At 38.8% G+C, this 18,599-nt stretch overlaps 1 protein-coding gene across 2 annotated transcripts in view; it reads left to right on the top strand.

The window, feature by feature from the left end:
- Positions 1-351: 351 nt before the first annotated feature.
- LOC122732493 (cytosolic beta-glucosidase-like) overlaps positions 352-18,599 on the top strand; it is a 115,934-nt gene continuing 97,686 nt past the window's right edge. For both annotated transcript variants that reach the window (XM_043972665.1, XM_043972664.1), the window contains exon 1: positions 352-451. In XM_043972665.1, the coding sequence (XP_043828600.1) occupies positions 361-451 (91 nt within the window). In that variant the 5' untranslated portion in view covers positions 352-360. The remainder of the gene's footprint in view (positions 452-18,599) is intronic.

Below are 18,599 nucleotides of genomic sequence, written 5' to 3'. Positions count from 1 at the left end.
TATACTCTGCTCTGAGGGTTAACAAATTTAGACTTAAAATTTAAAAATTAAGCATGGTGAAAGAGCCAGGAAAGAGGGGTACACTGCAGGAAATGCCCTCCCTGTGGCTAAAGTAAGGACTAAGATGTTACCGAGGCTGATCACAATTCTGGTAAAAAAGACAAGCAATTACATAATTTTTTTTTTCCCTGCTGACTGTGCAGGGAACTCTTATCAGGGCTCTAGCCAAGTGTACTTTGACCTTTTAATCTCACTTCATTTCTATTCCCTGTTTGCCTGTCTGCCCTGTGGTACTCTCTAGTGATCCCTGCTTGGCCATTACTTTCCCTGCAGTTCTCTGGAAGTCCCTGGACAGTGACAATGGCTTTTTCCAGCAGTTCATACCCACAAGAATTGACCTTCCCAGAAGGATTTGGCTGGGGAGCAGCTACAGCCGCATATCAAGTGGAAGGTAGGAGATATTCCATGAGAACTTGAGAACAAAGGAGTGGGAAGAATAACAAGAGATGGTATTGGGATTTGTGTGGATTCATTTTGGGGGGACATAGTCTTAAATTTTATTGTTAATTTTTGTTTTTACATCATTTTAATTTCCAAATATATCCCCCCCCTCCATTCAGGGAGCCATACCTGTAACAGAATAAAAAAGAAAGGGGACAAAAGAGGCAGATCAGCAAGATTAGCCAATATAACAACTGACTCTAATAGTAAATGAGGGAAAACACTATTTTTTCCATCTCTTATTTAGGGACAAATTTTGTCATCATAATAAATTTATGTCAATTCAGTTCTTTTTTTCTTTTTTCTTTTTGTTGCTCTTTCCAACTACATTGTGGTACTTGTATGTGTTGTTTTCTCAGTTCTCATTTCTACGCTCTGTATCAGTTCACATGAAATTTCCCATGCTTCTCTAAATTCCTTATATTCATCTTTTCTTATGGTTCAGTAATGTTCCATCACTTTCATTCGTCACAACTTGTTTAGCCATTCTTCAACAGATGGGGATTGGTTACAATTTTTGGTACTACATTAAGTGCTGCTTTAAATATTTTGGTGCATTGGACACTACATTCTGACTTTGCTCTCCTTGGGATATATGCCTAGCTGTAGGCTCTCTGGTTCAAAGGTCATTTTCTTAGCATAGAAGCATCTTTATAGTGAATAGAAAGCCAACCTGGATGCCAGGGAGATGCGGGTTGAAAGCCCCACCTCTGACACATACTTCATTTTCCTCGTTATTTCTCTAATGCTCTCAGTTGCACAGAAGGGTGCAGAAGAGAAGGTGTTGACCTGCATTAGTAGAGGGAGCTTCTCCACCCAGGAGTTTCCTCTACCAAGGAAAGCACAGGTCTGGTTACCACCACCTAACATTTTTAGCATCATTCCAAATTCTTTCCTGGAATGTTTGGGTCAATTTACAGTTCTCAGAACAGTAGATCTGTCTTTCCACAACCTCTTAAACATTGACTATTACTGTATTTTCCCTCATCTTTGTGTGGCTTCAACTTAAAAAATCATTTGCACTTTCTTATGAGAAGGCAAATGCTCTTAATTTTGTCTGAGCTCTTCCAGCGTGGGGAGGAACTAAAAATAATAAAAATAGAGTGACAGCTGATCCCCTTCTCACTCTACCAGGGAGAAGCATCATGATATGATGGCACAGTAGGCAGAGAATTCAGAGCTGGTAGGGACCTTAGAGATCACTTATTTAAATCTCCAGCTCCCCTGACTCTGGATAAAGGACTATTTCTAGTCCTTGGAACACCTGGTTCTAGCATGCAATAGCTTTATAATGATGAGTCATCTAACTTCTTGGAGCCTTAGCATTCACATTTGTAAGATTAGGAATAATAGTCACCCCCCCCTGCCTTTTCTACTAGATTGTTTTGAGGAAAGTGCTTTTTTAAACTTTAAACTGCTATATAAATGTGGGCTGTGGTGAAAGAATATGATTCAGCGCACAGGAGGGGGTTAGACTATCATGAGAGTTAAAGGAGGAAAGAATCATTTGGGGCGGGTGAGGTAGGGGAGATAAGCAAAGGCTTCCTGGAGCTATAGGCACCTGACCTAGGGGAATCTACTCATAAAATCATAGAATTTCAGAATTGGAAGGGACCTCAGAAGTTATGTAGTCCAGTTGACCCCTCTCATGGACAGGGACTTCCCAAAGCAGCCCAGTCAGCTTTTGGATTGCTTGAATAAATTAGAATATGAAGAAAGAAATTCTAACATCAAACTTAATCCATCTCTGAAACTTCCAATTTCCCCGCTCTAGTTTTGCTCTCTGAGGCCAAACAGTAACACCAACTCCTTTTCTGTATAATAACCTTCCAAATATTTAATGTGCCCCGTCTCCACCCATGCTATCAGTTGGTATTGGCTCTGGAGTCAGGAAGAACTGAGTTCACATACTAGCTATGTGACCCTGGGCAAGTCACTTTACCTATATTTGTCTCAGTTTTCTTAACTATAAAATGGGGATTATAATAGCACCTACCTCGCAGGGTTGTTGTGGAGATAAAATGAGATAATATTTTTAAAGTACTTAGGAGAGTGCTTGGCATATAGTTGGTACTATATAAATGCTTATTCCTTTCCCTTCCAGTTATTCACTAGAAAACTCATGTGCAAAGTCGTAGAATCAAGTCACCAAACATTTATTAAGTTCTAGACACTATACTAAGGGTTGAGGATGCAAAAAATGAAAGACAATCCCTGCCCTGAGGGAGCTTAAATTCTAATGGCAGAATACAAAAAGTAAAAGGATAAAAGCTAAAAAGCAAGAAGGGGAGAATAGAACGAGATCAGGGGATGATGAAAAAAGACAGTTTTACTGGACCAAAGAGTGGGTACTGGAGAATAGTGTGAATAAAACTGGAAAGATGGACTGAAGGTTTCTTTATTCATAGCTTCTCTTTCTAACTGCTTTACTATTTGTTGATTTTAAGGAGTATTTAATATTCTCTATATGAGTTGGCTATATAGTGATGAGCTTTTTGGAGGAAAAGCTTGATATAAATCTGATAAGTAAATAATAAATAAAAGGTATAAGCAGGAGGAAAATTATGTGTTTTAGATGAGTTGTAAAGAGCATTGCAAAAAACAGTAAAATAATATTTGTTAAGCTAAAAGACAGGAAGGAAAATATAGAGGATACCTGTATATATCAATGACTTAAATGCAATATTTATAAGAAAGTAGCAATTCTCATTTCAACCCTCATAACTTTGACTCTGTTCTTCATTTATGGCCAGATCAAAGTCTAGGCATAAAACAATATGGTATTCATTCATTCATTTTTTAGTTTTTTCTCTTTTTTTTTTTGTGGGGCAATGAGGGTTAAGTGACTTGCCCAGGGTCACATGGCTAGTAAGTGTCAAGTGTCTGAGGCTGGATTTGAGCTCAGGTGCTCCTGAATCCATGGCAGTGCTTTATCTACTGTGCCACCTAGCTGCCCCCGCAATATGGTATTTAATTGACCTCTTTAGTAGGTTCTTCTCTTTTTTTTTTTTTTTTAGTGAGGCAATTGGGGTTAAGTGACTTGCCCAGGGTCACACAGATAGTAAGTGTCAAGTGTCTGAGGCTGGATTTGAACTCAGGTACTCCTGACTCCAGGGCCAGTGCTTTATCCACTGCGCCACCTAGCTGCCCCAGTAGGTTATCCTCCAGAGAAGCAATAGTCACAATGCTGAAGACTCAATACTGCGACTCTTGTATGCTAATAACGCTCAGTGTTTTCAGTGAAAGATGGATATAATACCACAAATTCCAGGTTGCCACAATTACCTTTTTAATTTATTCTTTTGCGGCCCAAATATATGGTCTCTAAATAGGCAAAACACTGTATTCTCTACAAAAATAGCAGGAAACAATTCATCAAATGCTTTACTAAAATCTTGATAAACTATATCTACCGCAGACCTCTAATCTACTAGTTTAATAACCATGTCAAAAAAGAAAATAAGGTTAATCTTCCATGAATTGCCTTTGTTTATATCATATGATCTTATTTTATGATTATTTCTTCTTTTTCTAGTTGCCCACTAATATTGTAACTTATTTGAATATAAACTCGTTTTGAGTAGGATTGTTTCATTCTTTGTACTCATATTCTTTGGAGTCCTATCAGATTCCTTCTATTACACAAATATGGTCATGATGCTAGAGAGAGTTAAAACAGAAGGGGGAAAACAAACTATAGATTGTATTTATATATGCATGCATATATCCTCATCTTACTTTACACCAGGGTAGAAATTATGAGAAACAAAGATAGTGATCTTGAAGTTCCTTTTGTAGAACCCTCATTGGTTCCAGAGAAGCATGTCATTTAGGAAAACAATGTCACAAGAGACCATTAATTCCATGGGAACAACGTTTAGCCACCTAGCTGAGACTTGGCAGTGGTCTCTGGAATGTCTCTGAAATTCAAGTACTTTCACACTTGTGACTATCAGTTGATCAATATCACACTGGGACTTTGGGAGGTGAGGATTTCATCATTGTTGGGAGTTCCCAGTAAGGAACTGCATTTTCTAGTGCAGATCAATATCACCCTTTCTGCAACTTACAAAGCACTGAGAAATTAAGGGACTCACTGTAACAGGCAGTGTAAAGTCAGGGGAAGAACTAAATCCCAAGGTCGTCTGAACTCCAAGACCAGTTCTTTATCCACTGTGTAATGAAACCTCTCCAGTGTACTTTCCCCCGCATTATAGTTTCATTTGGTTATCAAAGAATCATGGAACTACAAAGTAGAAAGCAACTTCAAACATTCATCCTCCATTCAAAACATCAATCTTATCTACAACCTTCCCTGACCAGTGAACACCTACCTTCCAGTTGAACATCCCCCAAGTCAGGGCACAAGTATATGCTCAATAGTTCCCGGGAGACATTTTTACTCTCTCCTACTTTCCTAACCCATTAACAAGAGACCAACTTCAGGAGGTAGATCTGTTCCAATGGTAACTGAGATGGTTTGAAGCTTCATTGTTTGAAGGATGATGTTGACTGGAGGGACAATTGCCATTTCCTTCTCCAGCTCATTTTACAGATAAGGAAACTGAGACAAACAGGATTAAGTGACTTGTCCAGGGTCACATAACTAGGAAGCATCAAAGGTCAGATTGGAACTCAGGAAGATGAGTCTTCCTGACTTCAGAGCTGCTACTCTCTCCACTGCATCATCTAGCTGCCCTTAATTTAGAAAAGCCAAGGTTACCCACTGTATCCTGGGACATTGACAGTTGTCTTGACTTTTTGTCTTAACATTGAACTTTATTGACTCTGGAGAAGTGAGTCTGTTGACTGCCCAGTTCTACCTCACTCAAATCCAATTCACCAGAAAGTCAAGACATCTCCCTTATGATGTCATTGGTTTTCTTGGAGAATGAAGGACAAACAACAAAAAAGATCTATATGTTTCTTGAAGAGTATTTGACCTCCTCCCAGCTTGAGTAATTTGCTTGCTTCTTAAATACACAAACTGAATAGTTCTGATTCATTTTAAGGAGGGTTTGAGGTAACAGGCTGTAATATCTTCAGGTTCATCTCCCTAAGAACTTTCCTTTTTTTTTTCTAATTCTCTCCTCCAGTACCAAGAAAAGTGCTTGTGCCTATAATCAACCTTTACTTCCTTTTCCACTTAGCTCAGGCAGCAGTAGTGGCATATTCAAAGAAATTTCCTCTTTACCTCCTTCTAAGAGGTCCTTAACCTTTTTTGTGTCATGGACCTCTTTAGCAGACTGATGAAGGCTATGGACCCCTTCTCAGAATCTTTTTTTTTTTTTGCCTGCATTCACAATTGAAGGAATACTAAATTTCAGTTAGACCATAAAAATGAAGATGGAGTTTTTTCATATCCAAGTCCATGGATCTCCTCAGAATTATGTTTCTAAATGCATAAAATCAACCACAAAAGATCATATTGAAATCTAGTTATCAAAATATTAAACAAAACAAAACAAAACTAACTTCATAGACCCCAGATTGAGATCCCCTACTTTAGCTGTATTCAGTTTAAAAAAATTTATTAAGCACCATGAGATGCAAAATTCTTTATTAAGCACTGAAATTGATAAATACAATAAGACATTATTACCCTTACTCTCATGGAGCTAGAATGTAGTAGAGGAAATAATTTATGTACAAATAACTATAACAGAAATTAACCTAACTTTCTGAACAAAGAATAAAGGGGTCTCAGCCAGAAAGACAAGCAGGCACACTGCCTGAGCTTCTTAGAAGTATTGGGGCAGAACTGTTCTCAAGGTTAAATAAGGACTTAATGCCCAGGTCCCCAACAATTTGCAAGCTCAGTCTGTTTACTGGATCTGGCAGGATGCAATTCACAGTATGTCCTTCTCCCCTCTTCAGTAAGTCCTAGTCCTTGAAGAGATAGATGACTTCTCTATAATAATCCTTTGTGCAAACAGCTAACCTGCTTATGTAGAAAAGAAACAAAGTAGAGATTCTGTAATACACGAGGCAGTAAATGAATTAACAGTCAAGAAAACTGAATAAGGGCTTTGTGAGTGATAGAGATATGGGAACTTTTTGCAAAGCCATGCAGGAATGCAGAGAAAAAATGTATACAAAGGGTTATTGATCTTTTTTTTGGCGGGGTTTTTTCCCTCTGGTTTTATATTTGTGGGTATCTACCCCCATCTCCCCACCCAATTCTAGATAGTCTGGCTCAGTTCATCTGGGGAAACAGAAAACTTTGCATTCATCCAACATTATGTGTAAGCAAAGAGAAAGAATCATAAAAAAAAAAAGTTTTTCAAGGACTTGAAGAATCTACCCTCCAAGACTCCCCCGCTACTCACACCTACACCCACACCAACACATGGCTATCATGGGTAAGTGGGTTAGCTAGGGCTGGTTGGCCTGGAAATTCAGAGCTGTATACTGGAGGGGCAAAAGCCAAGAGAACAAAAAATGCTTTCATATCTATTCCTGCCTGTGCTTACAAGGGGAAGGGATTACTAATAAAAAAAGGTCTGCCGTTTATCCCCCACTTGTCAGTTGTATCCCCTATAGCCTGGGGTAGGACTAAGGTAGAGGGGAAAAGAATGTCGCCTAAGTGGGGATAAAGAAAAGCGCTATATCATTCTGGCCTGCCTGTCTGCACCTCCAAGGGATACAGAAAATGAAATGGAGGCTTAGATTACTGCTATCAGGATCTGTGACCCAAGGGTCACTTATTCCGGCTCTCTGGTCCTGCAGGAAAAACCAGCTATCTATTAGCAGTTTCGGTAACCTAGAAGACACCCACCCTCAGCTGCAGAGAGTGAGATTTGGACTGTGCTGAGGGTGGGTGCAGATACCTGGAGTTTTGCCCAAGACCTGGACTTCAACAGCCTAAATAAGGCAGTAACCGAATCCCAAGGAGGAAGAGATGATTTCTGATTGGGAAGGGGGAAAGCAAGACTTGCCAGAAGAGGTGGGACCCAAGCTAAGTGATGGAGGATGCATAGATGCTGGACTAGGCTATTTCGGCCAAGAGAAAGGAGGGTGAAAAATGCCAGATATGTTTGTGAGGATGAGAAGCAGTCTGACTTGTCTGGAGCTTAAAGAATATAAAAGGGAGTCATGGGAGACGAAGCTGGAAAGCAGTATCAATGTCACTGCCTCAGTTTTCCTGATATTATTGGCTTCAGATCAGTTCAGGCCTAAGCACATTGGTGAAGAACAGGAGGTTCCTCTTCAGTGCTCCTCTTCGTTACAGGTCTTTCTCTCCAGCCCTTCGAACTGTGACATTCTACCTAGACTTTCTTGTCCTCACTGCACAGAACTCCATGTTCCCAAGTTTCTCCTTGACTCCATGAAAACATACTTCTCTTGTTCCCTAGGTCCTGAGGACTTTGATTCCTGTTAGTGACAGCTGACCAGTATGGCCAGTGATCATGAGACCATGTCAAATGAGGATCAGCTGAAAGTGCTAGAGATAGCTAACCTCATGTTGTTCAGTAATGTTCAGTCATGTCTGACTCTTTGTGACCCCATTTGGGGTTTTCTTGGCAAAGATACTGGAGTGATTTGCCATTTCCTTCTCCAGCTCATTTTACAGATGAGGAAACTGTGGCAAACAGGGTTAAGTGAGTGGCCAAAGGTCACATAGCTAATGTCTAATGCCAGATTTGAACTCAGTTCTTGCTGACCCCAGGTCAAGTATTCTATTCATTTCTACTCCTAGCCCGGATAATGCCTTGTTGAAGATTTTATTTGGGCTATGGTATTTAGGTAGTTAACACCCCCCCCCCCCCCCGCCGCCCCACCCCAAATCAGATCATGAAACCATCTGTTGTACCATACCATCATACAGTGGCCAGCCAGCCAGCTAAATAGATAACTAGTGGCTCTTTCTTGAAATCATTCTCCCTTTCTTTATTAGGAGGGTTAATCAAAATTTTATTATAAAATATGCTCAAGGCCAATCTTAACAAATTTTAAACCGCCACTTATTTTGATGACCGAAACCCTTGATCCCCTTTCTTAGCATAGATAATTGAGTTGACTATACTCCAGTATGTTATGCCTCACCTTCCCCCAAATAAAATTAACACCACATTGAAATATACTTTTGGGTTTAATAACCAATAGAAAAATCCTTCAGATTTTTTTTTTGCTCTTTTATCATTTCAGAATTGTAAATGCCTTTACTTTTAAGTTAGCTTAAAAAGAGGGGGAACCCTTAGAAGCCTATTTAAAATGCTGGCTATTGATTATGTATCCTAAAGAGGATTCTTTAAACTAGTCCTGGGGGTGGTGGTGGAAGTATAAGGAAAAGGGTATAGGCAATTCTCAGCTTATAACACCAGACTTGCAGAAGGCTCATGAATACAGACAGAGGAGATAATTCAAGAACTAGGCCACCAATGGGGGCGACATTGTCCTCCAACTTGAAACACCAGGAGGACTGATTGAACTAGAAAAGGAGTCTTCTCTTACACAGATATATATACAATTAATTAAAAATTTACCATAGACAGGCCTCCTGGGATACCAAACTAGAATTCACCATAATTTTTCTATAGAAATGATGTTATAAATATCTTCTAGGTGTAGTATTAGTATTAAACCCCAGGCATATTAATGAATTTAAAGAGTATTTGAGGGGCAGTCAGGGAACCAATTGCAGTGCTATTTTCTGAGCCCTGAACAACTTACTTATTAATGAAATGTTGGAGTATAGTACATTTGTAAGTTAGGGAATGGCTATGAAGATTTTTTTCCCCAAAAAACCCATCACCAACAAAAGGCAACAGCAATGAATTATCATTTAAATATCTGCTTGGGGAGTTTTAAAAATGTACATTATTTACTCTAAAGACAGTAATCGTTCTTTAGAGTCATTATAGTCCATCATAGAGATGCCTATTTGGGGATCTTTGAAAAAGCTAATTTTTCAACTGATGGACCATAACCACTTCATGTATATTGTAAATTATTATCCAAGACTAGATCTGGGGCTCAAGTAAGTGATATACATCAGAGTTTGTGTTAAGGGGCGTCTTTAACAGACCGAGACAAGGACTTCGTCTACACAGCATAAAGTGGAAGGGAGTGGAAATAATTTTACAATAATCTATTTTTATTTTATCAAAGTATAAAAGGTGGCACAGTGACTAGATCATTGGGCCTAGAGTCAGTAGGATCTGAGTTCAAATCTGGCTTCAGATACTTTCTAACTTTGTGACCCTGGGCGAGTCACTTAACCCTGTTTGCCATTGTTTCGTCATCTGTAAAATGAACTGGAGAAGGAAATGGTAAACCACTCCAGTATCTTTGCCAAGAAAAATCCCAATGGTGTCACAAAGAGTAGCGCATGACTGAAAGGCAAGAACAACAACATAAAAGGAGAACTGACCTTTGTTTAGAATGAGGCCTAACATACAATCAGAAACTTAAATGATGAGTTTGTAAAGTCCCTAAGGGCAAAGATGCCAGATTTCTAGTGTTTTTGTATTGCTACCAGCACCATGTAGCTTAAACAAAGTGACCAAAATGAAGGGGGTGAAGTGAAACAAGGCTGTGGTTTTCTTGATGTAATGAAAAAGTGGTGGGCTATATCTAGGAATCATTGTTGGGCCCTGAACTGTCAAGAACGTTTTATCAATGACTTCGATAAAGGCATAGGGACTACACTCATTACATTTAGATGACACAAAGCTGAGAGGAATAGCAAGCACAGTAGAAAACTGTCAGGGAACAAGAGAATTTTGACCAGCCAGGTAAAATTCAATTGGGATGAATGTAAAGTCTTACCCTTGGGTGGGTACAAAAATAAATAAATAAATTTCCCAAGTACAAGATGGAAGTGGGATACTTATACAGCAGTTGTCATGGAAAATGTCTTAGTTTTAGGAGACTGCAACCTCAATGAATCCATTGTGTGATGTGGAAGCCCCCAAAAAATCTAATGTGATTTTTAGCTTCTTCAAGAAATGTACAGGGGCAGCTAGGTGGCACAGTCGATAGAGCACTGGCCCTGGATTCAGGAGGACATGAGTTCAAATCCAGTCTCAGACACTTGACACTTACTAGCTGTGTGACCCTGGACAAGCCACTTTACCTTCATTGCCCCACGAAAGAAAGAAAGAAAGAAAGAAAGAAAGAAAGAAAGAAAGAAAGAAAGAAAGAAAGAAAGAAAGAAAGAAAGAAAGAAAGAAGGAAAGGTATAGCTTCCAGGAAGAGGAAGGTGGCTCTGTATTCTGCCTTTTCTAAACCTCTTCTAGAGTATTGTGTTCAGTTCTGGGTACTGCAGTTTAAGAATGATATTGATAGGCTGAAGAGTTTCCAGAGAAGGGGATCCAGGATGGGAAAGGCATTGAGTCCATATCATGTGAGGATTAGTTGAAGAAACTGGAGGTGTTTTATTCTGGAGATAAGACTGGGTGGGGGTCAGGGGAGCATGAAAACTGTTTTCAAATATTTGAAGGGATGGCATCTGGCAGAGAGATTAAATTTATGCTGATTGGCCCTAGAGAGCAGAACCAGGAACAATGGGTAGAAGTTGAAAAGCAACCAATTTAGGCTTAATGTCAGGAAAAATTTCCTAATGACTGTATCATCCAAAAGGGGAATGCGGTGCCTCAAGAAGTGGTGGTTTCCCTGTTCTTGGAGGCCTTTAAGCTGAAGCTGAATGACCACTTGTCAGGTATATTTTGGAAATATATTGGAATATATTGGAAATTCTTTTTGCATATATTGGAAATTGGTATGTAGTAGAAATTACAAATTGGCATATATTGGAAATTCTTTTTGGTTTTTGTGTTGGACTGCATAATTATTAAGGTTCTTTCCAAATCTCCAATCCTGTATTTCTATGATTGTTGTAGATTATGCAAGTAAAGTGTAAGCTCTGATAAAGTCCTATCAAGCATAGGAGGCTTTACTCATGATTCCAGGGATGAACTGTTATGTTTAGTATCTAAGGATCAACTTAGTTAATTTCACAAAGATTCATCACTGTGGGGCTGGACATCATCTGATAAATTTTTGGTCCTAACAACTCATCATATCACCTGATAAAGCATAAAAGGCTTGTGATCTTCACCGGTGAAGGAAACCAAAATGAATGGTCTAGACAATAAGAGAAAATGTTGTGGGCTGGAATAATTGGTGGTGGGGGAGCTGAACTAGAGGAGCTAGTTCTTAATATAGATAGGAAGGTCCCCTCTAGCCTTTCTGGCAGTTAGACAAGAGGGTTAATTAGGCAGGTGTGTAAACTGAGTGTGGAAGAGTTAGAAGGAAGATCTCTTTAATCTCTACTTTCTTGCTTAATGCTTCATCACATGCCACCATTGCTACCCAGTCTCCCTCACTCATTATCCACACTTCCCCTCCAGCCCAAGAGATATTGGCCAATACCATGGTTCTTAAAATGATCCAGTTCAGGAGAGGCTATAATAATAAAATAAGGGAAACTTTAAATGATTGAAAATGGAATTGTTGCCATCGGAAAGTTCTATTCTTACATTTAAGAAGCTTCTTTAAGTTCCGGGCTCTTGCTATTTCTTAGATATTTATGAGATGCAAAATGTTTTTATATGTACATCCTGTTCAATTTCAAAGCAGCTCCATTAGGTCATCACTATTAAGTCAATATTCAATAGCTTCAACCTCATCTTAAATTAGAAGACTGGATATTGTTTGGATGTTTTAATGACTTAATTGGATAACCTACTCAGCCATCAATCATTTTCTTGGCCACTTGTCCAATGTGACAACTAGGAAAATACAAAAACAAAGAGCCCCTCCATTGCCTGAGTTGGTGGTTCCTTGTATATAGCTATGACCTAAATCAAGGGGATATGTTATTAACTGAGCTATGGAATTGATTAGACTGGTTAGATCGGGCATGTTACACAAAGGAGGAGGGGGGGACTCTCAGATGGACAGCTAGAATGAATGATGAATATCCATGAGTGTTAACTAACTTCTGATTTCAAGGTGATTCTACCACTGTATGTTCACCTTACCTATCTTCTTAAGATTGATGTCTTTGTAAGAAGTCTGAACCTACCTTTGTCTACTTCATTGTAAAACCACACAGCCCCTAGAATCTGTGGGCCAGAAAACTACATTTGGAAAACTGACCTATTGAGAGCATTTAAGACATATGCGGCTTTGTTTCCCAGATCCAGACAAAGAAAGGACCCCAGTGATTGTCAGTGAAGCAGATATGCATACCTTTTTGTACCCTCACTGTTTGAGTGAAATGTCAACATGGTTTATATAACATAGTAAAAATAATAGTAGACATTTAATAGTTCTTTAGAGCTTGGAGAGTATTTTACATATGTATGAAGTTTCATTAGATCCTCACAAAAGTCCTGTGAGATATTATTATCTATTGCTATCATCATCACAATTTTACTAATGAGGAAAGCAAGGTTCTAGAACCGGTGGTATGCTTATAGACCCATAGCCAGTCAATATTAAAGGTAAGATTTAAACCCAGGTCTTTCCTAAATCCAAATGATACACTCCTTCAGATTGAGTTTGCACAACCAGATTAGAACAGAGAGTTGTGTAATAGTTTGGCAACTTCTGATAATTTAAATAAAATTGCTTAAATTTGGTAAATTGGATGAGAGCTGTCTCATATCACAAAATAACTTCACAACCTTCTTTCTTGTCACTTTATTTGACAGTATAGCTGTAGCTGTGATGCTAGTCCCAATGAGGCCTTTATTTGAACATTTTTTATGATTCAACTTTAATTTCTATTTAGAAATTGGGTTTGATTAGAAAGTGAATTTTTAAGTGTTTTTGAGAGAATTCAATTAAAATAGGTCATTCTCTGGGCTTGGAAAGCAGTGGCAGGCCTTGGGCAAATTGAAACAAAAGTTGTAAAATCCAACTGGATGCATTACAACATTTGTAAAGATGATGCCTTATTTAATAGGCTCGGTTAAAAAATATTTAGTGTAGGTCAAAGGCATTAACACCTGAAAAATGTTTTTATAATTTTTACCCCTTCTAGTTAGAACTAGGGACTGGGACCCCTTTGTGATAATCTCTAATGTCAACAATTCATTGCAGGGCATTGAGGAAAGTCAATTTGTTTCCAGGCCTTACAAGTGAATAAAATGGAGACAGCAATACTGATGGGAAAAAAGGCACTTAGAGATGTTTGTATAAAAGACACTTTGTCATTTGAAAGTATTATTGAATATTTTTTTTGTTTGCCTGAATGTGCCAAATGGCTTAGAGAACAAGCAGGCAAATTTATGTAAACCTTTTGTACAATGTCCCAGATACTCAGTGATAGGCACTATATATATTTATGAATAAATAAATAATATAAACATTATTTTAAATTTTGATGGCGCATCAATATATTTTTGGGTGTTAGCCAATGAGCCTGACCTATGTCACTGACACCAAACATCTGGCTTGGTGTAAGTGTTTCATAAATATTTTTAAACCCAGAAGTGCAGCATAAAAACTAATGTAAATAAAGGTAAATTACATCTTGACTTAAAATGTACTAGAAATCATCACCTCCCTCCCATAGGATTACACTGAGAATTCCCAGGTTGAGCTCCTTATTTCTATGTTGTTTTTTCATGTAGCAGTTAATCATTCTCTACTGTTGTTTTACATCACCCCAAAATGAAAAGTCATAGACTCAAAGAAATACTGGAAATTATTAAAGATGAACAGTGTGTCAAAGACATAATAGATCTCCTAGAGTCACCCAGTGCCGACATATTGGCACAGAACTGGGAGATGGGAGATAAGAGGCACAGAAACAGTTTATTTGGACTGGGTCTCAGCTTAATCTAAAAAGACTCAGTAACGGACCATGAAACGTGACAGTGGGCCTGGAAAAACTTGCTGTGACATTTCAAATTCTCCTAACTCTTCTAATTAACCATTTCAAGTATAATGAACCTTACAGCAATACAGATTTAATAAGACTCATATATATACTCTATCCGGAATAGCCTGCAGCGGATGGTCCAGCTCTGTTCAGGCAATGGACTAGAACCAGATGATAACCTAATTTTGACCTTTAATTTCTATAGTACACGGTGATTCGGAAAGGCATTTTTTTAAAGCCAGAAGCTACAGCAGAATTCTGTTATGAAACTGCTTGTCATTACAGGGGTTTGGACAGTCATTCATTCACTCAGCAAATATTTATTAGGTGTTTATGATGTGGAATGTATTGTGTTGGAGCTGGGGGAGATAGAAAGATAGACAAAACTGCAGTATCTTCCCCCAAATTGCTTGTGATCCAAGAGAAGTTGCAAGGCAGGGATGTTTAATTATGATGCATATTAAAATGTAAGTGCAAATGCGAATGGCAAAGTGCTATGATTTCTAATGAGGAAGAGATCATTGCCAGCTGAGGAAATTAAAGAAATCTTCATGGGGCCTTTAACATCATCTGAGGATGGCTAAAGAATTGACACATAGAGACAGGGGAAGTGGTGGGGAGAGGGCATTTTAGGTATAAGCAAAGGCATATAAATGGGAAAGCATGGGGCATTCTCATAGGAAAAGAAATAGTCTAGAATAAGTGAGGGAGAGTGGGAGATAATGCTGGAAAGATGAGTTGGAGACAGACAATGGAATGGATGGTAGCAGTGAATAGGATAGAATGATGAAACTGTGTTCCCAAAACAAAAATATAAAAGACGCCAGGCTATGAGGAATTTTGGCATTGACCATAGTGAAGACAGCATTGTGAGTAAGGAGTAATCTAAGTTAGGGGGACTGTTGTAGAAAGGATAATAGAGACTAAAGAAAATAGGCTCTGTAGGCCTCTGGCAGAGGAAACTAAGAAATTATCCAAATAGCCCAAGGAGGTAAGATAAACCTGCAATAAACAAGCTACTCTGAATTTGGGAGCTGGAAGCTGCAATAAGGAACTAGCTAACTAGCAAGTTATTCCAGATGAGGGTGGATAAGACTAAAAGCAGCCTTTATTTCTCACCTACTACCAAAGCCTCACTCAGGAAACCCCAGATATAAGAGGAACCTATTTAAGTATAGCTTTAAAACAGACCTGGGAGATTCACTCTCCCCTCAGGCAAGGGGAACAGTGTATATTTTGCAAGCACATTTTGTGAAAGGCAGGTCTCTGGAGGTTTCCCAAGGTACCTAGGCACACAAGTCCTCTATTCCTAAGAAAAACAGTGAGTGTTCTCTAAACTCTCTCATGAACAACTAAGCATTTATGTTCAATTTGAGGCTAATCTATTCGTAAGGCCAGTACCACATTTCTGCTTTGTCATCTGGTGTCCCCACTCAAGGGTTTGTATTCTTCGCTTTAGAAGTCAAAGAATAACTGTGATGCCTGGTTTGACCAGTTGAGTCTTTTTAAGCTAAGGATGGCTATATTAAGGGGTAATTCAAATGTCAAATCAAATAGTATTTATTAAGTGCCGACTGATTACCAGGCACTGTGTTGAGTGTTGGGAATAAAAAGTGGATAAACAATGCACATTCTTTTGGGGCTATCTTTCCAGTGGGGGAGATGATATGCAAACAACTATGTATGAACAAGGTATAGAAGGGATAAATCAGAGAGAATCTTAGAGGGGAGGCAATAGCTTTAAGTGCTGCTAGGTGGCACAGTGAATAGAGTTTGGGGACTAGAGTCAAGAAGAACTAAGTTCAAATCTGGCCTCTGACACTTACTAGCTGTGTTGTTGTTGTTGTTGTTGTTGTTGTTTGTTGTTGTTGTTGTTGTTGTTGTTGTTGTTGTTGTTGTTGTTGTTCTTCTTCTTCTTCTTCTTCTTCTTCTTCTTCTTCTTCACCACTCAGGTCCTCCTGAATTCAGGGCCAGTGTTTTATCCACTGCGCCACCTAGCTGCCCTTAGCTGTGTCATTCTAAGCAAGTCACTTAGCCCCGTTTGCCTCAGTTTCCTCATATCTAAAATGAACTGCAGAAGTTAATGGCAAACCACTCTAGTATCTTTGCCAAGAAAACACCAAATGGGGTCATGTTGAGTCAGATCACAGAAGCAACAGACCACCAACAGCAGCCCTAAAGGGTATTAGGCAAGGCTTCTTGCAGAAGGTTGGAAGGGAAAAATACAAACTGCTTTATTTACTGAAGGGACTAGCACAGTCAGTCTATCTGTCAATCTCAGTAATGCAAAGAATAAAGGAGAGAACACTCTTTCCTTCTAAGCACAGTATCCTTATCCTCTACTCTCACTTTGAATTAGGAGTCCCTGATTATCAGAGTCCAGGCAACCATTCCAATAAGAATTGTGCACAATGGAATTCTAAGACATTTATTTCGTAACAAGAATATCTTTTTTTTTTTTTTTTGCAGGGCAATGGGGGTTAAGTGACTTTCCCAGGGTCACACAGCTAGTAAGTGTCAAGTGTCTGAGGCTGGATTTGAACTCAGGTACTCCTGAATCCAGGGCCGGTGCTCTATCCACTGCGCCACCTAGCCGCCCCATCAAGAATATCTTAACAAGATAGAACAATGGACCATATCTAATAAGGGTGAATTTAATAAGAACAAATATAAAGTCCTATACCTGAGTCACAAATTAACTGTATAAGTAAAGGATGGGAGGCATGGCTAGAGAAGATTTAATATAGAAATTTGGGAGAGTTTAGTGGTCTGTAAGTTCAATATGAGTAAACAGCGCGACATGATGATCTGTCTAAAACTAAGACACTCAAAAAGATTTATGATTTCACTGATATGAATATTTCCTGCAATGATTTGGATCAAAACTCATTTGTACCTAACTATGCTGTGTGACCTTTATCCATATTATTCTATAACTTCATAGAATCAGTTAATCATTAGTTAATAAACATTTACTAAGTACTTACTATGTGCCAGGTACTATACTGCTGGGGATACAAAAAACAAAAAAAGACCAACAAAAACAAAAGATAGCCACTGCCCTCAAGTTGCTTACAATCTGATCATTACAATCAGCATACAAACAAATATATACAAAGCCAAAGGGGGTCTACCAGTGTTCTAGGATCCTTCTTCTCTTTCTTCTGCCATGGTATGGATACCAGTGGAGTAGTAGAGTTGTCTATCTATTGTTCCTTCATCTTGTCACATGACCACTTCCCATCTTTTTTTGATCACTCATTTCTCTAACCACAATCTTTACTCCAGTTTTTATTCCGAGATCTTTATTTATTATATGTTGTAGCCTGCTCACAACAATAAAAATATATATCTTTTCAATAGCCTTTGAGTAGTTCTCATTTTAGATAATTTGGAAACCATGATGCACTATGATTCATAGCTGCACAACAATACTATAGGATACTGGCATTCAAAAGATAGGCCTTTGTTTCTTGGAGAATTTTGGGATCATTAAAAAGGGCTTTGTAATTTCCTAAAGTCAATCCAGCTCATTCATCCATTTGTCTAATTCAGGGCTTTCCTTATCCCTTTGTACTGTTTGTCCAAGAAAAGAATATCCTAATAAATGAGTGCTATAGATTATCCATCTAACTTTATGACAGAGTCTGCACAATAGACAGTCTTTATCCACTTGTTTTTTCCTATGTGGATGGTTAAATCAAATTCTTTTGAGTTTAAATGGATCTCTTCCAGAACTCTATGCAGTATTCTGGAGCTTGATGAGTCTATCATAGTGCCATATGTAAAGAGGTGAATCTGGAGGACCTTATCATCCATAGGGTATGTATAGGGGTGTTCAGGAGGCCTAGCATCTGTGGTGTGAAAGCTTGCCAAACTTTTCATGACTGCTCATCTACCTTAGGTGTCTACCTGATTCACCTAACTCTTACCAGGGTTCAAGAAGCTGTAGTATGATGAGTGGCCACACCCCAGTAAAACAATCTTCACAGATAGGCCCAGGATGAGGGTAACCAATAGGCGCCACACTTGTTGGTGAGTTAGGGTTAAGTCTACCCCAAGCATGTGAAGATATTTCACAGGCAGAATGGGCAGATGAGAACAATTTGTTCAGACATTGAAAGCACCAAGGTCACCTACCACATCCTGGACCATATCACCAGTCATCCTGGATTTTTTTTTTTGTTTTGCCACCAGACTTCAATGACTCAGGAAGGCAGAGGGAGGCTTATGACTTTGTGTAACTCTGCCTCACTTAAAT

The sequence above is a fragment of the Dromiciops gliroides genome, chromosome 6 (genome assembly GCF_019393635.1).
Source record: "Dromiciops gliroides isolate mDroGli1 chromosome 6, mDroGli1.pri, whole genome shotgun sequence".
Taxonomy (NCBI): domain Eukaryota; kingdom Metazoa; phylum Chordata; class Mammalia; order Microbiotheria; family Microbiotheriidae; genus Dromiciops; species Dromiciops gliroides.
This window is presented reverse-complemented; position numbering and strand designations above follow the sequence as displayed.